We start from the raw sequence: 21,780 nt of genomic DNA, 5'->3' as shown, positions 1-21,780 counted from the left end.
TTGGCCATGGGTGGATGATTGTTGGGGCTAAGTGATGGTTAAATGAGGTTTTATAAATTCTGTCTTTATGTTTGAAATTTTTCATAGCAAAAAGTAAAAATAATTTTTAAAATCTCTCCAAAAAAAAAGAGATAAGGCAACATACACATACTAAAATTCTATTATCTTAAAGCAAATTTAGTCACAAATTTTACCTACAATTTTTTTTTTTTTGGTCTTTTTGTCCTTTTAGAATGTTATAGGAACACATGAGTAAAGCAACTTAAAAATTAATAGTCATGTTTCAAGAAACAAAAAACTATCAGTTAAATTGTAAAATTATCAATTCCTCCTTTAGAGTTGAAACGAATGATGATGCCATCCATCTCAGAAGACCTTAGCATCAGTAGAGCTGGGCCTTGCCACTCCACATGCCTATGTCCTACATTAACTAGCCACAAAGGTCACACCCACTCATTTAAATACTGCTGATGAATTATGGTTCTGCTCTTGCACTTCCCATTCCTGGTGCTGACACCCCCAGAGAGACCTTTTAGGGTCTATATTTAGAAACAGGAACAAAAAGTCTCAAAGAATGTACTGTAACAACAGTGTATCTACAACATTTACTTCTACTTAGAGGTCCTAGGGAAAAATCAGGAAATATCATCCATGTGGTTGGTACTTTTAAACTAGACTAGCAAAATACCTTTAAAATGTGCTATTGGAGCCAAGACATGGAAACAACCCAAATGTCCATCGACAGATGATTGGATTCGGAAGAGGTGGTATATATACACAATGGAATACTACTCAGCCATAAAAAGAATGACAAAATGCCATTTGCAGCAACATGGATGGAGCTAGAGAATCTCATACTGAGTGAAATGAGCCAGAAAGACAAAGACAAATACCATATGATATCACTTATAACTGGAATCTAATATCCAGCACAAATGAACATCTCCTCAGAAAAGAAAATCATGGACTTGGAGAAGAGACTTGTGGCTGCCTGATGGGAGGGGGAGGGGGAGGGGGTGGGAGGGATCGGGAGCTTGGGCTTATCAGACACAACTTAGAATAGATTTGCAAGGAGATCCTGCTGAATAGCATTGAGAACTTTGTCTAGATACTCATGTTGCAACAGAAGAAAGGCTGGGGGAAAAATGTAATTGTAATGTATACATGTAAGGAAACCTGACCCCCTTGCTGTACAGTGGGAAAATAAAAAAATAAAAAGAGAAAAATAAATAAATAAATAAATAAAATGTGCTATTGGAAGTTCCCGTCATCGCACAGCAGAAACGAATCCAACTAGGAACCATGACATTGCAGGTTCGATCCCAGACCTCGCTCAGTGGATTAAGGATTTGGCATTGCCGTGAGCTGTGGTGTCGGTCACAGATGCGACTCGGATCTGGCATTGCTGTGGCTGTAGCTCCAATTAAACCCCTAGCCTGGGAACCTCCATATGCCTCAGATGTGGCCCTAAAAAGCAAATAAATAAATAAATAAATAAATAGTGCTATTTAAACTGGGACTTCGCATCAGCAGTGTTTCAAATAAATTGCTTTTAAGTATACCATGAAATAACACACAAAACAGAGCCAATTACTGGACAAAAGATAACATGTTCCTTTTAAAAAATGTTTTATAACAGCAAATCTTCCAAGTGAACAGAAACATAGTGATAAAATAGCTTGTCTTCTAAATACTACTACTCCACATAATTAGATATTTAGCAAAAGTTCAATCACTTCATTTTAAAAGAGATCTAAAGAGGCTTACTAAAAAGAAATGTAAACTTGACATTGCACTTCCTAGGAACCAATGAGAAATGCAATTCACTTTATCCGTAATGAACATACCACTTGCTCCCAACTTTTATACTCAGTCAGAAAACTGAAAATGGTTAACAAGAGAAATTATTCAGAATCTCTAAATTCATCAATTCCATTCCTTGTTGTCATTGATTTAAAAAGCACCAACATTCTTTTCATTGTTTTACATCCATGGCTTCCAAGTACTATCAATTATTCTTTATAAAATCTCTTCTTAAATATAAAGATTCAGAGACAAAGAAATTATGCTTCCTAGAGTTTCTTATATTCTTCCCTGTATTCAATTTTCACTGAATAAACTACTAAATGAACTAGTTCAGGCTCTACTCACCTCTCTCAGAACTATTGCAAAATCTTTCTAAATAGTTCCATTTTTCTTTCCAACCTATCTTGAATACCGTTGCTTTTCTAACACTGCTTTTATTTTACTTTATTTTATTTTATTTTATTTTATTGCTTTTTAGGGCCACACTAGCGGCATGAGGAGTTTCCCAGGCTAGGGGTCTAATCAGAGCTACAGCTGCTGGCCTACGCCACAGCCACAGCAATGCCAGAGACTTAACCCACTGAGGGAGGCCAGGGATGGAACTGGTAACCTCATGGCTCCTAGTCAGATTCGCTTCCACTGCACCACGACAGGAACCCCTAACACTTCTTTTATGATGCCAGGTTTCAGCTCAATAATTTTCAATGGTTTCCCAATGCCTAAAGCAGAAATTCAGGAAAAGATGAAAAATAATGAAGTGACTTTCTACTTTGGAAATAATAACAAAAACATTTTTTTTTTTATAACATAAATTGCCAAAACCAAGGGCAACTGTCAATGGCAGAGCATGGATAAAAGCACGATAATAAAACCCTAATTCCTTAAATTTGCATGCAATACCCTTCAGAATCCAGATCTACCATACATTTTCAATCTTAATTAACACTGGCTTAGAATACGTCCAGAGATCAACTCAGTGTCATCCTTAATGAATGTCTGCACTTCTCTCAATTCAATTGCTATCTGGTTTCCCTTCCATATCCTCAAAGCCTAGGTTAACCAAACCATCTGAAGCCAATGTTTCTCCATGAAAAATGGTCAGCAGGCAAGAAGCTTCAGTCTTACTTCATTTACTACATTGCAATAAGGATGGATGCTTCAAGTACCAGAGCAAACAGCAAAATTACAACCTACCAAGTGATGGAAATCACAGTTTTCAAAAAAATGGGGTAAACAACATTGTTAAATACAAGTGTCAGGGATCTACCATACCCAGTAACATAAACCCTCCTCCAGTCAGACTGTTCTTAAGTGTCTAACCATGCTCTGCACATTTCTCACGTTCTTTGTCTTTACTCACATCAGCCCTCTTAGTTCTTCTGAATCTTCAAAACTATATTTTTGTTCCAAAATCCCAATATAATTAAGGAACATATTTCTAAAATAAACAATACTTTAAAAAGTCAAATTTACCGTGGCCTGCTTAGAGACCTCGCATGATCTAAGTATAGTCAATCTCCCCACTCTGTTACACTTTCTCCCCCTAGTTTTTCTCACTAGCAGTCTTACTAAATTCTCAAACATACAAAGCTCATTCCTGCCTCAGGTCTTTTGCCTCCTAGGAGCATCTTGGAAATGCTTTATCTCTGCCACTCAAATCTCACCTCCTCAGAAAGGCCCTTCTCAGTGCCACCCTACCTAAAAAGGTTCCCACACATATCAATCATTTACCACACTATTATCCTCTAATTTTTCTCATACACTTAACACTATTCTGAGTTATTTATGTGCTTATTTTCTCTACTTCCCCCATAGGGAGCACATGTGTCTTACTTATAGCTATATCCTCATAGCCTACCACAGTACCTGTCTCTTTATAGGTAATCAATCAGTTGAATGAATGAACAAACTGTTAAGAAAATTAGACTCAGTGAAATGACTTAAATATCCTGATCAAAAGCATGATGTTCCTTCATTTTCTAAAGGAACTAAGGTTTCCAAATAAGCAACATCAATACAGAAGTAGGGAATTATGTAAAAACAGAGCAGGTAATATTCTCTCTCCTTTGTCTTCCAAACTTAGTATTCCAAAAGTCAAAATTCCAAGAGAATGCTGTCACCTCCTGAATCTCCAAGGTTCAAAGAACAGAACTCTTTTGTTTCCATGCAGGAATACAAGATGACAAATTAGTATGCTTTCATTAATCATAACATTTTCCATTTGCAAATTTCTTATCACTTGATATTTTTCTACTTCACTTTAGTTTCTCTAAAATGTGTTTTTTACTCAGAAAAGGAAAAAATGAGTTTCTCCTTAATTCTACTATCTTCAGTGTAGAGATTACTGTTTTTAGTAATGGTTTGGGGTATGTAAATATCAAAATGTTATGCAGAAACATCACTATTGGCTTGTTTTTCCCACTACGGAACAGAAGCGAACTGAAGAAAAAAAAAAAAAATTCTTCTATGACCTCAGACTGATAGTTGTTTTCTAGAAAAAAGAATCATTTCTAAAATCCTACAAAGCTAAGACAATTTCTCAGCAGACTATTACACTACCTGATTTTCTTCTTGCTCCGTTTTTACATTAAGATCCTACTACTAGTGGGACACTTTATGTCTCAGAAAAATCAAGCTACGTGTTAATAAGTTAATGACGTGTCTAACGAGATGAATTCTCAATCTCGAACAAATCTCATTTTTTTCTTTTCCGAAATGGACAATTTGCTAAGATGCAAAGGGTAATAAAACAATGCTCCTAAAAATAACTTACAACCGGGTAGTCATGTGAATGAAAAGATTTGCACACTATGCACATCTGTCTTTGCGGACCTAAAATATATTACTTTTACTACAAAAAGAGTATTACTTTTTTACTACAAAATAGTATTTCTAAACTAGTAAATAAAAACATGTCTCAGAACATTTCATTAAGTCTCATGGTAAATCTGCCACAATTTCAACTGGCCTATTCCCGACAAGGAATCCACAGGTTTTCTCTTCTTTCATAATGTCAACCATTTTGCCTTTTCCTTTTTTTCTCTACTATTCAATTACGATGCATTAAGATGCTAAACCTCTCCACCCTAACAGCGATTCCTCTCACTCTGCAGCAGAACCCCTGGCAGAACTGCGCCCCGTCGTAACGAGATACCCAGGTCCCACTTCCCTGGCACTGTTAAGCTGGTGGGAAGTCGCCACATCACAACCCGGGTAAGCTGGGCGGTGGCAGGACTTCGCCAGAACTCTGCTTCCCAACCCTCCACGCGCCACACCACTGGAGGCGCTCTCCCTTCACTGCAGCTGGGTCAAAGTGGACGTTTTCCACTGGGCATCAGCGCAGCGGGGGAGAGAGGGGAAGAAGCGCAAAAGGCCACCCAAGCCGAGCAAAGGGTGAGGAGGGGGGGGTCATTGCTGAATTCAGGTAAAGCCCAACAGCAAAACTGCGTCTTCTCCCTAGAAGCCATCCACACGGACAGACAAAAGATTAGGGCGCCAAGGCCTTTCTTTCCATCCTCACCCCGGAACCGAGTCAACCCCAGAAATCCACACCCCTCGTCCCTCGATACACACCCAGCTCCAGCAAGGGGTGGGTGCCTAACTTCCGGGACGCAGTGTAATAGGGACCAGCGAGAAGAACCCGGGAGCAGACAGGGTGCACGTGTTCCCTAAAAGCACACGGACAATAAAGAGCAAGCCCCAGCTTCCTTGGCCGCCCCACCCTGCTCCCCACGTCTCCCACCAGGGGGGGCCGCCTTCTCCCCGAGGTCTGCAGACAAAGCCCCTCTGGGCGGAGAGGAAGGCTGGGCCGGAGCCTCTGGGGGCAGCACACAAAAGAGGGAGGGGCGCGAGGGGCGGTGCGAGGCAGAGGGCGCGGCACTCACCCACTGAGCCTGAGGAGCCTCTGCGCTTGGGCGCGGCCGGCGTGGAGGGGGGCGCGGCGGGGGCCGGGGCGGCCGGGGTCCACGCGGGCTCCGCCTGGGGGCTTACGCCGGCTGGAGGAGGAGGGGGAGGCCGGGCCGGAGGCTCATCGTCCTCAGTGATGTTGGAGGGCGAGGCTGTAGCAACAGACGGTGGGGAGGGCGCGGACATCTCCAACGACGTGGGGTTCTGGTCCCAAGACGGCTGCTGCTCCCGGGCGGCGAGGGGCGCAGCAGGCAGGGGCCCCCGGGGCGGCGGGGGCACGAAGTCATTACCAAAGTCCAGCAGGGGCGCGCCGGCGGGGGAGGGGGCGGCGGCGGCGGTGGGCACCGGGGCCGCCGACAGCCCGGCGGCAGGCTTCCTCTCCAGCACCTCCAGCTCCTCCAGGTCCTCGTCCTCGTCCTCGTCTTCCTCCTCCTCCTCCTCTTCCTCTTCGTCCTCGGGTTCCCTCACGAACTGGTACTTGAACGCGGGCTGAGGCCGGGGCGGGCTGTCCGAGGACGAGGAGACCAGAGGCGACTGGTCCATGTCTTCCATGGCTGGCGGGTCAGAGATGATGCTGCAACTGCTGCCTCCGCGGGAGACGCTTCTCTGAGCCGCAGGCGGTTGTGGGGGGTGGGGAGACTAAGAGGGGCAGGGCCCAGCGAGCCGAGGGACCTGCAGTGGCGGCGGCTCCCGGAACAATGAGACTGCTCCTCCTGCCTCCGCGCCCGTGATGCGCCACCCGCCCCGTCCCCAGTTGCCGCTGCCGCCGCCGCCCAGACGAGCAAAGGAGACAGGCCAGCCGACACTCCGCCCACTTTAGCGTGACTCACCCTCCCCGCCAGGGAGAGGCACGGACTGGCGCGAGAAGAGCAAGCCAATCATCTAAACGATAGAGATGACCGACAACCAGCCTGCCCAACGGAAAAGGAAAAAGACAAAAGTAGGTGGGTCTTACTGCACTTCCTCTCTCTTACCGGCCGGGGTGGGTTCGATGGGCGGGGTTTGGGACTGGGCTCTACCCTCCACCTAGAGTAGATGCGGGTGAGGCTGAGGGTCTCGGCCTTACCCACAGCTGGAGGCAGGTTTGTGTGGTTAGAGAACTGGGAAAGCAAGCGGGCTCCCTGCCTGCCTTGAGGGGTCGGAGAGGCTCCCGGCGCGCCACCGGAAGGGCGTTATCTTGGCAACTGGGTGTGGAAACTTTCCTCCCAGGAAAGGAAAAAACCCAGAGTGGAGAAAGGTACTAAATAACGGGACTGTGAAGTTGATCTTGATAATTGAAGTATGCATTAAGTTTTAGAAGATTTTGAAATCAAAGATTGTATTTTTCAAATTTACATTCCTAAATCACCTCATCACTACTACCATCACCACCGTAAAACAAAAAATAACTTTTTTGACACTTTTAAGATCCCTCCCAGTCTAAACTGTAGACCCTGGATAAGGTAGGCAAATAGAGCTGGCGTGGTCTATCCAGGACTGGGGCTGACCATTTAAAAGTCAGCTCTTCTCCTTCAAGGAGGGTTTGGGATCTGACTGCTTGCTGGACTCTAACTTGGAAGGAGGATGAGTCACCCAGAGAGGGAGGGGAGAGGGGAAAGTAGAAACAGAACGATGCCTTGGAAGGCAAATTTGATTCACATTATATTTCAGTCACCTTAGGCTCATGAGTCAACATTGTGGATGATTCAGGCTTTCTGGGAGTCAGGAATCCAATACATACTCATTTCTTTGATATGCCACAATGAGCATAATCTCCATTCCACTTTCAGAACTGGAGAGTTTAAAGGTGTTGCAGAACATTTAAGTATTAGCATCTAGAGGTTTAGAGAGCTCTTTTATCTTTCTGATACACCTTCCAAAAATGTTCCCTTCCTGTCTCATCTGGAGGCCCTGCAGAGAGGAGGATAGATGGCTTTAAGTTGCTCATAGTCTAAGCCTGCACTGTTCATTACCTTAGTCATTGGCTACTCCTGGCTATTGAGAAGTTGAAATTTGAGTAGTCTGAGTAGTAGAAATGAGATATGCTCTAAGTTTGAAATGCACACTAGATTTGAGAGTTAGTACCAAAAAAATTTATCTCAATTTTTATATTATTTACACGTTGGAATTGATAATGTTTTTTGCACACTGGGATAAGTGTAATATATTATTAACTTTGTTTCTTTTTAGTGGAGCATCTTCTTTTTAAGGCTACACCTGCAGCATATGGAAGTTCTTGTGCTAGGTGTCCAATCAGAGCTGCAGCTGGAGCCACAGCCACAGCAATGCCAGATACTTAACCCACTCATCGAGGACAGGGATGGAACCTGCATCCTCATGGATACTAATCAGGTTCTTAACCCACTGAGCCACAAGGGGAACTCCATGTCTAGCAATTGTTAAATACATGTATGGCCTACATTTTACTTCTATTGGACAGTGCTAGTCTAAATTGATGATTAAGAAATGTTGGTTGCCATGAGGAATCACAGGTTATTTAAGCAAATTTTTAGCTCCAACTGATTAATATTAGCTTAGGTTCAATTTGAGTATTAAAAGGGAAAAGCAGGGATTGGGGAGGAAGTAGAGATATGAAGGTGGAACACAGGAGATTTTTAGGACAGTGAAACTCTTCAGTATGACACTGTGATGGTGGATATATGATATTATACATTTGTTGCAACTCAGAACTGTACAACACAAAGAGTAAACCCTAATGTAAACTGGGTGGACTTTAATAATACATCAGTATTAGTTCATAGATTGTAAAATATGTACCACACCAAGACAGGTTGTCAATTATGGGGAAAATGGTTAGGGGTGGATATGAAAGTATATGAGAACTCTCTTTTCTGTTCAGTTTTTCTGTAAATGTAAAACTCAGAAATAAAGTTTATTAATTTTTTTAAAAAAATGAAAGAAGATTTCCCATTACCTCATCAGGTTAATTATCAACAATACATTCAGGACCTGGCTTATCAGCCCCACAGAGATGAACTGGCTTTATTTTTAGAAAATTGTTGTGCATTGCTTAGAGTTCGTTTTTTGTTTTTTATTTAGAAGTGTTGGGAAAAGTAGGAAGAGAGAAATATTCGTGTAGAATTTGGGGGCAGGAGGTTTAATGCCAAACTAAAAATTTTAAATGAAACAGATTCCTCAATAATAACAAAAACAGTCATCTTTCAAGTATCTGTCAAAAATTTTCCAAAACACATTATTTTCATCTCAGTCTATACATATACAAAAGTACACTACTGAAATGTGATGGTATGAATTTTTTTCTATTAAATCACAATTCAGCTATCAGCAGGTCAATCTTCCCCATACTGTTTATCCTACTGTGTTTGTTCTGAAACTCCTTAATGGAAAGTTTCACAAGGTTTTCATATATTATTTGTAAGTTGCTTATACGGTATTTCTGCATCCATATATCTGTGTACCTGCTAATTCTAAAGTAGTCATAAGGGCATATCTTAACTAAAATGTTTAAAAGAATGATAAAAATAGTAATGATAAAATAATAAAAATAATTTACTAAAATGATAAAAGGAGTCATAAAGAATAATTACAGAAAAGTTGTAGATTTGCTATTTTTTAAGATAGGAAAAAATCTACTTGAATGCATAGTAAAGAAGAAACCTGTATATATCAATCATTAAAGAATTTGCAGGCATAGGAAGAGTTCCTAAGACAATACCTATCTCTGACAGGACTATAATACTTAGTAATCAATTTTAGTTTGATGAATATTTACTAAATTCTCTCATAGTCTATTTCAGAGTTACAATTTTAATAGTAAATAGTGTTAAATATTGAGTCAATAATATGAGCACTCTCCTCTGGCACAGAAGAAAAAATAAAAATTTTATACTACTGGACTCAGTGACTTCTAAAAAATTAAGTATTTGGTGGATGAAAAAAAAGTAAAGTGTTTATCTCGTGTTCAGAAAATGGTCAATAAAGCATAAGGAAAGGAAAATGTTGCTGCTATACCATAATTAAAAGCAGAATTAGTTACACATTACTCTAACTAAATGTGAATACCACTCCCCCATCAAGAACATTCTGGTATTTGAAATGTTTAAAGAAAGAATACAAATTCTAGATCATAATAACAGAAAATAATTATTTAATGAATTATCTTTTAAATTATCTTACCAGATGTAGAAAATTAAAGTTTCTAGTTACAATGGGTTAATAACTGTTCTCACTTAGAACATTATAAGAGATCCATTCAGCCTGGTGGAATCATAGAATCTCAGAGTTGGGAGGACTGTGGGGGGCCCAGTCTCTATCCCATTACAAGAATTCCCTACTGAAGGTTTTTTAACTTGGCTATCTATGGTAGGTTAAAAAAAGACTACAAACCCTGCAATGAGGTCAGGTCAATGCAATCAAGAGGTCAGGCCAATTTCCCTATCCTATTCAGATCTGGTCTTGTGCTTTTTGACCAATAGAATGCACTAGAAATGAGGTTCACGCCTAACCACCAGAAGCATGAGAGCATCCACACTCACTCTCTTGGATTGCTGAGGCCCAAGATGAGAGACATGGAGAGAAAGACCTAGCTCTCCCAGCCACAGAGCTGATATCCCAGAAATATGAGGCCATCTATTCAGCCAACCCACACAACCATGATGAATAAGGAAACCTTCTTTCAAACTACTACCTTTTGGGATGGTTCATTACACAGCAAAAGCTAATTGAAACATCATCTACTTTGTGCTTCCATTTGGTGCTTTATTCATTCACACATGAAATATTTATTGGGTATTTACTCTGCACCAAGCACTGTTCAAGACTCTGAAAGACAGCACTGAACAAATCAGACACACATGTGCTTGAACATTTTCAGTAAAGGGAGACTTGCTACTTAAGGAAATAGCCCATTTCTGCATTATACCTTATTGCAGAATGCCAAATGGACACCTAATCTAGCACATATACATAGAACAGGTTAATAGTCTTTGCATCATGTATGCCCCCCAAAAGAGTTAAAAGCATGGGATGAGTGTACTCTTATCTATATACTATAAGAAGTAGATCAGAGAGTAGGTTCAGCAACCATGGGTAAAAAATGAGAGGTAGATTCCTGACAAATCTGTTTCAAGAGCTGTGCATCATAGTTTTTTGCCTACTAAGAATGACTTGCTTGTATTCAAGAACACCAAGGAATTACATTCAACCTTTGTATTCAAAAAAGACTGAGACATCAGTCTGGCACTCAAAGGAAAAATTAACAGCTTGCTATGTCATTGTCCCTATCGTTTCCCAGAGATTTTAGGTTTTGTGAAATGTACCTTTTTGTGAAATGCAGTTCATGGTTCTGGTTAAGGTCTTGACTTATACTAAGTTCATCTGTAATAAGAATAAATACAAAGAGCATAAAATCAATGACTTTGGCCATGCTAGTTATACATTGACAATTAGTGTTGGACCAAAAATTAAAATTTCAAACTTCAAAGAGAAATCATATAATATGCAAGTGAAGGTCATAATTAAAATTGACCCTAACCCTTCTACTTTAACCTTCTTGGGTCCTCTATATTAGTACTGCATTATCTTCCTAGTTCAATGTGCATCATTTCTGTGGTGAAATTTATTTTGATCTAGGAAAAAAAATATTTTTGATCCAGCAGAAAATCAACTTGTCTAAGCATAATAAATCCAAGCAAAGAAATTCCTAAACCATCCTAGACAAAAAAAACAAAACAAAACAAAACAAAAAATCCACCTGGGAGATCCCGTCGTGGCACACCGCAAACAAATCCAACTAGCAATCATGGGGTTGTGGGTTCAATCCCTGGCCTCTCTCAGTGGCTAAAGGATCTGGTGTTACCATGAGCTGTGATGTAGTTCCCAGATGCGGCTTGGATCCTGCGTGGCTGTGGCTGTGGCTAGGCCAGCAGCTACGGCTCTGATTCGACCCCTAGCCTGGGAACCTCCATATGCTGTGGGTGCAGCCCTAAAAAGCAAAAAAAAAAAAAAAAAAAAAAAAAAAAAAAAACTGTCCTCATGAAAAAAAATAACTACAAAGAAGCATTTAGAAAATTATCTGAGTTATAAATGGCTCATTCCAGCATATATCCCACTCCTCCTAATACATAAAGATTGAAGCATACCATTTTGTTGCTTTATCATGAATGGAAATAGAAACCAAGTGGTCACTATCTTTGGAATAAACATTATGCATTTATTCAACTAAAATCTATTGAGCAGCTGCACTTTGGATAAAAAGTAAATAAAATATATTTCCTGGAGTTCCTGCTGTGGCTCAGCAGAAGCGAATCTGACACAGGTGGGTTCGATCCCTGGTCTCGCTCAGTGGATTAAGGATCTGGCTCTGCCATGAGATGTGGTGTGTGTCGCAGATGCTGCTCAGGTCCTGCAAAGTTATGGCCGGCTACAGCTCCAATTCGACCCCTAGCCTGAGACTTCCATATGCTATGGGTACAGCCCTGGAAAACTAAATATAGAACTACCATATGACCCAGCAATCCCATTCTTGGGCATATATCCAGACAAAACTTTCCTTGAAAAAGACACATGCACCCGCATGTTCATTGCAGCACCATTCTTAAAAGCCAGGACATGTAAAAAACCTAAATGTCCATTGGCAGATGAATGGATTAGGAAGATATGGTATATATACACAATGGAATACTACTCAGCCATAAAAAAGAACAAAATAATGACATTTGCAGCAACATGGATGGAACTAAAAACTCTCTCTCTTTTTTTTTCTTTCTTTTTTTTTTTTTTTTTTTTTTTTTTTTTTTTGTCTTTTTAGGGCTGCACACAGAGCATATGGAGTTTCCCAGACTAGGGTTCTAATAGAAGCTGTTGCTGCTGGTCTATGCCAGAGCCACAGCAACACCAGATCCAAACCATGTCTGTGAACTACACCACAGCTCACAGCAACGCCAGATCCTTAACCCCTGATAGAAGCCAGGGAACAAACCCACAACCTCATGATTCCTAGTCAGATTCGTTTCCGCTGCACCATGATGGGAACTCCAAGACTCTCATGTTACGTGAAGTAAGTCACAAAGAGAAAGACAAATACCATATGATATCAGTTATATCTGGAATCTAACATACAGAACAAATGAACCTTTCCACAGAAAAGAAACTCATGGACTTGGAGAACACACTTATGGTTGCCAGTGGCGAGGGGGAGGGAGAGGGAGTGAGATGGACTGGGAATCTGGGGTTAATAGATGCAAACTATTGCCTTTGGAATAGATAAACAATGAGATCCTGCTGTATAGTACTGGGAACTGTATCTAGTCACTTATGATGGAGGATAATGTGAGAAAAATATGTATGTATGTGTGTGTGATTGGGTCTCTTTGCCGTACAGTAGAAGATTGACAGAACACTGTAAACCAGCTATAATGAAAAAAATAAAAACATTTTAAAAAAAACATTTCCTGCCATCAAGGAACATAAAGTCTAGTTTGTATAAGACTATATAAATATATATATAATATATACATATACTGTATACATATATATATTTATATATACATATGTGTTTGAATATATGTATATAATATAGAGAGAGAGGAGTTCCCGTCGTGGTGCAGTGGAAATGAATCCGACTAGGAACCATGAGGTTGCAGGTTCAATCCCTGGCCTCGCTCAGTGGGTTAAGGATCTGGCATTGCCGTGAGCTGTGGTGGAGGTCCCAGACTCGGCTCAGATCCCGCATTGCTGTGGCTGTGGCTTAGGCTGGCAGCAACAGCTCCAATTAGACCCCTAGCCTGGGAACTTCCATATGCCGCAGTGTGGCCCTAAAAAGATAAAAAAACAAACAAACAAAAATAATATATAGAGAGAAAGGTAGACGAAGACAGACTGGTCTAAGTGAAATATAACTACTATGTATATAGTTCAGGCAGAAGTTGAAGTGAGCCTAAACTGATAGCATAGGAAATAGAAAATAAATTTGAAAGACATTAAAGTTGAATTCATAGAAACTGGTGACTAATAGGATGGAGGGGCTAATGGAAAAAAAAGAAAAGCTAGTTCTAAGGTTTAAACTGAGTGGACAAGGTACATTGGTGCTGCCATTATTAAAGAAAAGAAGTCAGGAGGAGAGCACAGAATGGGTGAGTAATGAATGCTAGGGAGAATATAATGACCTGAGTTTTTAGATATACTGAATTTGCATTGCCTGCAGAACACTGAAGTAGAAATAATCAGGAGGCAGCTGGAAAACTAGGGCTGATGCTTAGATCTAGTCTGGAGAGCTGGTAGCTAAACCTGTTGGTTGGGTTTCTTGAGTAAATATTTGAGGAAAATTGGTGGGGCAGGGGAGGGGATGGCCTAGCAGTTTGATAGATACTGTCTACTGCCCATGGGAGAAAAAGGCCTAGAATAGAGCCCTGGGAAACAGCAACATGTGCATCTCTGGACGTTCCTGAACATTATTTCCACTTATCCTTTACTTTTCATAGGCAAAACAAATCAAAACAAAACAAGCAAACTTCTTTTAGCTTTTCTTCATAGGTCGAGGTTTTAAATAGACCCTCATTATTTTCTCCATCCACCTTAATTAAACTCAGAACTCAAAATAATAGTACAGCAAGTGTTCATTATATTTATATTTATCACTAAGTAATCTATAGTACTAATTATTGGACTGCACCAATAATTTAAGCCACAGATAATTCTTAAACCCTCATTAAATTAGTAACTCCAGGCTCTTAGCCAGTAACAAGTAATAGAATTGCCTGGGGAACTTTTGCATCTTCCTGTAACTAACCATAAACTGATGAAAATGCTAAAGAGAAGGAAATGGCTGAAAGAAAAGCAGTAAGAGATTAAGCAAACCCTATAAATTACAAAATTAACTAAACAATAAATTATTCCTTTATATACTACTTGTATGTATGAGGTATAGAATTTTTTTAATCAACAGATCTATATTGCTCACATTCAAATATTTTTATACTTTCCCATGAACGGAGGAACACGTTCATCTCCAGAAATGCTATACAGTATATTGCCCTGCATGTGTCTTTTTTGAAATTCATTTTCCTTTTATTACTACAAACTTACTGTGATTTAGTGTTTCCATTTTATCTGATTTTTATTTATTGTCCCAAGTGGAAGTTTTTCCTGTCAGGTGGTAAAAGAAATGTTGCAAATTATGTATGAATGACAAATGCTATTTACTCTAATGAGTTAAATATGGCATGCCATGTGTTCATTTCCTCTCCCTCCTAAAACCCCATTAAAATGTCAGTAAAGCAATAAAAATGGTATTTACCAACAAGGACAAAGAGAATAATAGACAAGATAACTTTGGATAAAATATTTCAACACATTTTTGGAAGAAAGCAGATAGAGGAGCAGTTACTGATTTGGCTGACTGTCAAGTTACAATCTAAATATCTCTCAAGGGGCAATATCAAGTAGAAGTTAGTCGTTTTGTGCCACAGAACCCTTGAGAAGCTCAACCCCAGAGGTGCTGGAATTGAAAACAAGTAGTTTAAGGAAAAGTGGAACCCTTAGCCCCTTTGTCCCCTCCCTGCACCCAGAAAGCCTGCAGCCAGGCTTAAACATATCACCTTTGCCCCACCATTGCTCTCCCCCAGCCCCTGCTGTTCTCTGCTCCTCATTCTCCAGACAGGAAGTTGGAGAATTCTTTTGTGGAGAAACAAATGGTTCCAGTGAAAAATTCTCAAAGTATTGGCATTTGAAGTACCCTAGTAAAAAGATCTGATGAGCCCCAACTGTCCCCTTTCCCCCACAAATCTTCCATCCATTTTTTAAAATTCTCTACTCTTAAGCATAAAGTACAAGAATGACCAAACATTTGACAAAAGCTTTGAATGCAAGCTAAAAATGAAAACAAGAAGACAAAGAAACTTGAGGTAGCAGAGGCATATAGAGAACAGAAGAAAACATCAAAGAAACTATTATTTAGAGGGAGATAACAGACTTTATCATCCTATAAAATAAAAACAGACACAACAAAAATGAAAAAAATTAAAGAACATAAAAGAGTTCATAAATTAAAACCAATTTCATGTTTATGGCAGCATTATTTATAATAACCAAAAAGTAGAAACAATCCAGTGTCTGTCAACGGATGAATGGAAAAATGAAATGTGGGATATACATATAAAGGAATACTATTCAGCCTTAAAAAGGAATGAAATTCAAATATATACTACAACATGGTTGAACCATGAAGACATTATGCTAAGTGAAATAAACCAGACACAAAGGGACAAGTAATGTATGATTCCACTTAGGTGAGGAACCTAGAATAGTCAAATGCATAGAGACAGAAGGTAAAACAGTGGGTACCAGGGCTATGGGAAGGTGGGAATCAGGAGTTAGTATTTAGTGAGTATTTAGTATATACTTAGTTTCCAAATGGGATGATAAAGAACTTCTGGAGATGGACAGTGGTGATAGTTGCACAACAATGTGAATGCATATAATGCCACTGAACTGCTCACTTAGAAATGGTTAAAATGGTAAATTTCATTTTATCACATTAAAAAAAATTTAATTGCAACTTTTAAAAATTAATTCGTCTTGAAAGATATATTTGTAAAATCTCCTAGAAAATAGAAAAAAAAGGACAAAAAGATGTGTTAGCAACAAACAAATGGAAATTGGAGTTTTTTTTTAAAGTAACACCATTTACAATAGCCTCATAAAACGTAAAATATTTAAGGATATATTTAGCAAAATATGTCCAAGGCCATTACAATGCAAAGATTGCTAGAGAAATTAAAGAAACCAGAAGATTTCAACTTGATTTCAAGATTTATAATAAAGCTACAGTAATTGAGATAGTGTAGTGGGGGCATAAAATTGGATAAGTAGATCAGTGGACCAGAATATATATATTGAGAGAGAGAGAGGAGAGGCAGTTTTTGACAAATATGCCAAAATATTTCAATGAAACAACAGTCTTTTCAACAAGTTGTGCTGGAACAATTGAACATCCATACGCAAAAACAAAAAATATTTTGGTCCTTATCTTACATCATAATAAAAAAATTAATTCAAAATGAATCATAGACTTAAATAGAACCGTCAAAACTCTAAAAATTTGGCAAGAATACATAATGAATGCTGTTGCAATTGTAAAATGGTACCACCACTTTGGAAAATCATTCTGTCATTTCTTACAAAGTTAAACTTACTTAATAATATGACCAAGCAATTTTACTTCTTAAAACTGGAAACAGGGGAGTTCCCGTCGTGGCGCAGTGGTTAACGAATCCGACTAGGAACCATGAGGTTGCGGGTTCGGTCCCTGCCCTTGCTCAGTGGGTTAACGATCTGGCGTTGCCGTGAGCTGTGGTGTAGGTCGCAGACACGGCTCGGATCCCGCGTTGCTGTGGCTCTGGCGTAGGCCAGTGGCCACAGCTCCGATTCGACCCCTAGCCTGGGAACCTCCATATGCCGCGGGAGCGGCCCAAAGAAATAGCAAAAAGACAAAAAAAAAAAAAAAACTGGAAACAACCCAAAAAGTATATCAGCTAATGAATGGATGAACATATTATAGCTTTGGAATCCTGCTCAGCAATAAAAACAAACAAACTATTGATATACACAGCATGGAGGAAATGCAAAAGGATTATATTAAGTGAAAGAGGCCAGACACAAAAACCTACGTACAATATGATTCTATTTATGTGAAATTCTTAAAACTTCCAGGAGTTGGGGGAAAGTGGGGGTGACTACAGAGGAGGGAACTTCTTGGAGTGATAGTGTTGATGGTTACAAGACCATAACTCATTGAAATGTATGATTAAACAACCTAAATGCCCATCGACCAACAAATGGATTAGGAAGATGTGGTACATATTTGTAATGGAATACTACTCAGCCATAAAAAAGAACAAAAATGCCATTTGTAGCAACATGGATGGAACTAGAGACTCTCATACTGAGTGAAGTTAGAAAGAGAAAGACAGGCACCATATGATATCACTTATATGTAGAGTCTGAAATGACACAAAGGATCTATCTACACAACAGAAAAAATTATGGACATATAGGACAGACGTGTGTTTGCCAGGGAGGAGGGGGAGGGAGTGGGATAGATTGGGAGTATGGTGTTAGTAGATGAAAACTATTGCATTTGGAGTGGATGGGCAATGGTATCCTGCTGTGTAGCAACAGGGAACTATATATCTAATCACTTGTGACAGAACATGATGGAGGATAATGTGAGAAAAAGAATATATATGCGTGTGTGTGTGTGTATATATATGCCTGGGTTACTTTGCTGGTCAGCAGAAATTGACATAACATTGTAAATCAATCATAATAAGAAAATTTTTTAAATAATAAAATTAAATATTTTAAAAGTGAATTTGTTGGATTAAAATTATATCTCAGTCAAGCTGATTTTTTAAAAACAAAGATATAATACAGAAAACAAAAGATGAAAAAGTTAAAAGGTAAATTTGGGAGGTTTATGAATCACTAATATGAGATCCGGGAGAAAAAAAGAGAAAAAACACAAAGTTTCCTATTAATCTAATTTGTCCTTTAGAAAGGTAAACTTGCACTATGGCACTTCATGCTCCATGACAGAGCATTATTTAAGAGTTTACATTTTAACTTGGCCTTGTAAATGTGTTCAGATTTTTGGATGTCAACAAATATTTTAAGATTGTTTCTTAAACAATTTTCCTTCTCTAAATCACCTTTTATCCCTCTGAAACTGAATAAAATGCTGTAATATAAAATAACAGCTGTAAATAAAATTAAGTCTAACTCAAGTTGTTATTTCCAGCTTAGAATTGAAGTTAATTGCTCTTTTCAGGTGACTATGTAGGGTGCAAATTTTTTTTTTGTTTTGTTTTGTTTTGTTTTTTTGTCTTTTTGCCATTTCTTGGGCCGCTCCAGCGGCATACGGAGGTCCCCAGGCTAGGGGTCCAGTCGGAGCTGTAGCCGCCAGCCTACGCCAGAGCCACAGCAATGCGGGATCCGAGCCGTGTCTGCGACCTACACCATAGCTCACGTCAACGCCGGATCGTTAACCCACTAAGCAAGGGCAGGGATCGAACCCACAACCTCATGGTTCCTAGTTGGATTCGTTAACCACTGTGCCACGAAGGGAACTCCAAATTTTAAAAACTATTATTTAACATGAATGTATCCTAAGCATATTGTACTTTCATTGCTATACCTCTGACACCCAGACATTCATCTTTTTCTTAAAAGCTTTATTGAGGTATAATTCTCATACCATATAATTCATGCATTTAAAGTGTGCAACTCAATGCCAGCTATTCTTCACCTTTGCACAAGTTTTGAATAAGATACAGAAGAAAAGATTCAGTAGAGCAAGCTTCTAGATCCAGCTTTGCCAGCCTCAACTTAGTGACCTTCAGGAACCTCTGAGTTTCAATATCCTCATCTATAAATCAGGAGGTAAAGGATCTGGTATTGCCACAAGTTGCAGTTTAGGTTGCAGATGTGGTTCGGATCCCATGTTGCCATACCTTCAGGATCATTTTTTATTGTTTATCTTTAACTTTTAATTTCTCCCTTGCTTCAACATCAAATCCTGGGACAAGCAGCTCAGAAGGTGTATTTTACAGTAGAAGAGTTGCAACAATGCTCTGAATTAAAGATGGTGCTAGCAGGTTTATTCCAGCATCGGAGGTCTCTATAAATGTAATGAGATTCTATAGAGCCTTTCTTAAAAGAAGACAGTTTGCCTTTTATACATTTCAAAGTCAAAAGAGAAAGAGGATAGTCGCACACTTAGTGTTTCACTTAGATGACCTTCTAACTGTGCCTTTCTCATTTCTAAAAGCAAAGGTAAAAATTATGTAGAAAGCTGAATAGACTTGGAAATATATTCAAGAAAACTATATTAAAGTCAGTAATTCAGCCAAAGGGCTTAATCAAAAATATAAAAAAAATATTGTCTGCATAGCTTTTTTTTTAAGTAAAAAATGAAGAGTTCCCCAAAAAGCCTGGTTGACATGCAAAATTTTATCACCGCAGATTTTAGTAGTATATGCCTTCATTTGTTTCTTTTCTCTATTTCCAGTAACAAAGTTGAAGCTGCATTTTTAAATAAATATGGCTCTATTCATAAAAAAATTACATGGGATTTCTTATTAAGTAATTAAATATTGTTGTGGGTTGAATTGTGTCCTCCCAAAGTCATGGTGAAGTCCAAACCCCACTACCTCAGAATGACCATATTTGAAAATAGCATTATCACAGACGCAGTCAGTAAAGATAAGGTCATACTGGAGTAGGGCAGGGCCTTAATCTAACATGACTGGTGTCCTTTTAAGAAAAGTAGAGGACAGAGACACATGGAGGAAGACAGAGGCGGAAACTGGAGTAACACTCCCACCAGCCAAGGAACACCAGGGCCTCCAGAATCTGGAAGAGGCATGGAAGGTTCCTAGAGGCTTTACAGGGAGCATAACCTTGTCAACACATTGACACCCAGCCTCCCAAAGCATGAGAGAAAAAAATTTCTGTTGTTTTAAACCACCTAGTTTGTGGTATTTTTTTATGGCAGCCCTAGGAAACTGATACAAACATATAGCCAAATATTACAGACACATCCAAAAAAAGAATCCTCATTTTAGTCAAATTATCAGATTTCAAAAAAATCTAATATTATTGGTATGAACTTGAGTTATTAATGGTAACAATGCATAATGCTTTATAACGTTACACAATCTCAAGACACTGCATTTCCAAATTTTTTGGAACTAAGCTGAAAAAAATAAAATGAAAGGCATATTTTTCCAAGGGAGAAGTAACACAGTATCTTGGAGAGAGGCAAGGCAGCCTACTCAAAGGGTAAAAGCTCAAAGGAAAACAGCTATAAGAGAACAATTTCTAAATTGGCAGCCAAGTTACAGCATTTGTTATTACTAAACAATTTGAGTCTCTAAAGAAGAATTTGAGAGAAGTAATCATTTATTTCATAGTTTAATGATAAAACCTAGACAGAAAATTTTTGTAAAACAACTTTAACTATAAAAATACTGAACAAGGAGTTCCCACTGTAGCTCAGTGGGTTAAGAACCTGACATTGTCTCTGTGAGGATGTGTGGGTTAAGGATGTGGCATTGCCATAAGCTCCAGTTTAGGTTGCAGATGTGGTTCAGATCCCATATTGCCACAGCTGCACCATAGGCCTCAGCTGCAGCCCCATTTCTACCCCTAGCCCAGGAACTTCCATATGCTTCAAGGACAGCCATAAAAAGAAAGAAAAGAAAATACTGAACAAGAAAGTGATAGACAGGAGTTCCCGTTGTGGTGCAGTGGAAACGAATCTGACTAGGAACCATTAGGTTGGGGGTTTGATCCCTGGCCTTTCTCAGTAGGTTAAGGATCTGGCATTGCCATGAGCAACGTGGCGTAGGTCGCAGACGCGGCTCAGATCTGGCGTTGCTGTGGCTCTGGCATAGGCTGGCGGCAACAGCTCCAATTAGACCCCTAGCCTGGGAACCTTCAAATGCCGTGGGTGCGGCCCTCAAAGGACATAAGACCAAAAAAAAAAAAAAAAAAGTGATAGACAATTTTTTGGCTTATGGTGCCTTTTTAGGGCTGTACCTGCTGCATATGGAAGTTCCTAGATTAGATTAGGGGCACACCACACAACAGCAATGTCAGATCCTTAATCTACTGACTGAGGCCAGGGATTGAATGTGCTCATGGATACTAGTATGATTCTTAACCCACTGAGCCACAATGGGAATTCCAGGGATGGATAATTTTTTTCATGTCCATTGTTGCTAGATTTCATGTATATGATTTCATTTTTTGGAGTAAATTTAAAACTTCTTTGAAAGATAGAGATTTAAAGATATGAAGAGGTCTAAGAAGATGCGGTATCATAAAGGAGGCAGTTGTCCCAAACTAATTAGAATACTCAAGGGAGTTCAAATCAAAATCATAAGACTTTTATTACACGAATCTTGGCAAGGTACTTCTAAAAGTTACATGGAAGTACATATAGTTGAGAATAGCAAAGTCTCCCTCAACTCCCTTCCCCTGTCTGGCTTGGCAAAACCACACCCCAGTTAAATCCAACTCTACTTTCTCTAGTCTTGCACATCAAAA

General features: G+C 39.3%; 1 protein-coding gene across 5 annotated transcripts in view; it reads right to left on the bottom strand.

Annotated features, from left to right (window-relative positions):
* Nucleotides 1–6,529, bottom strand: part of RTN4 (reticulon 4) — a 72,105-nt gene extending 65,576 nt beyond the window's left edge. For 4 of the 5 annotated variants that reach the window (XM_005662540.3, XM_005662541.3, XM_005662544.1 and 1 more), the window contains exon 1: nt 5,691–6,529. In XM_005662540.3, coding sequence (XP_005662597.1) covers nt 5,691–6,264 — 574 coding nt within the window. In that variant the 5' untranslated portion in view covers nt 6,265–6,529. The other variant, XM_021085559.1, reaches the window with a different exon arrangement.

This window comes from Sus scrofa, chromosome 3, assembly GCF_000003025.6.
Source record: "Sus scrofa isolate TJ Tabasco breed Duroc chromosome 3, Sscrofa11.1, whole genome shotgun sequence".
Classification (NCBI taxonomy): domain Eukaryota; kingdom Metazoa; phylum Chordata; class Mammalia; order Artiodactyla; family Suidae; genus Sus; species Sus scrofa.
Note: the sequence above shows the minus strand (reverse complement) of the source record. Positions and strands in the feature narration are given on the sequence as shown.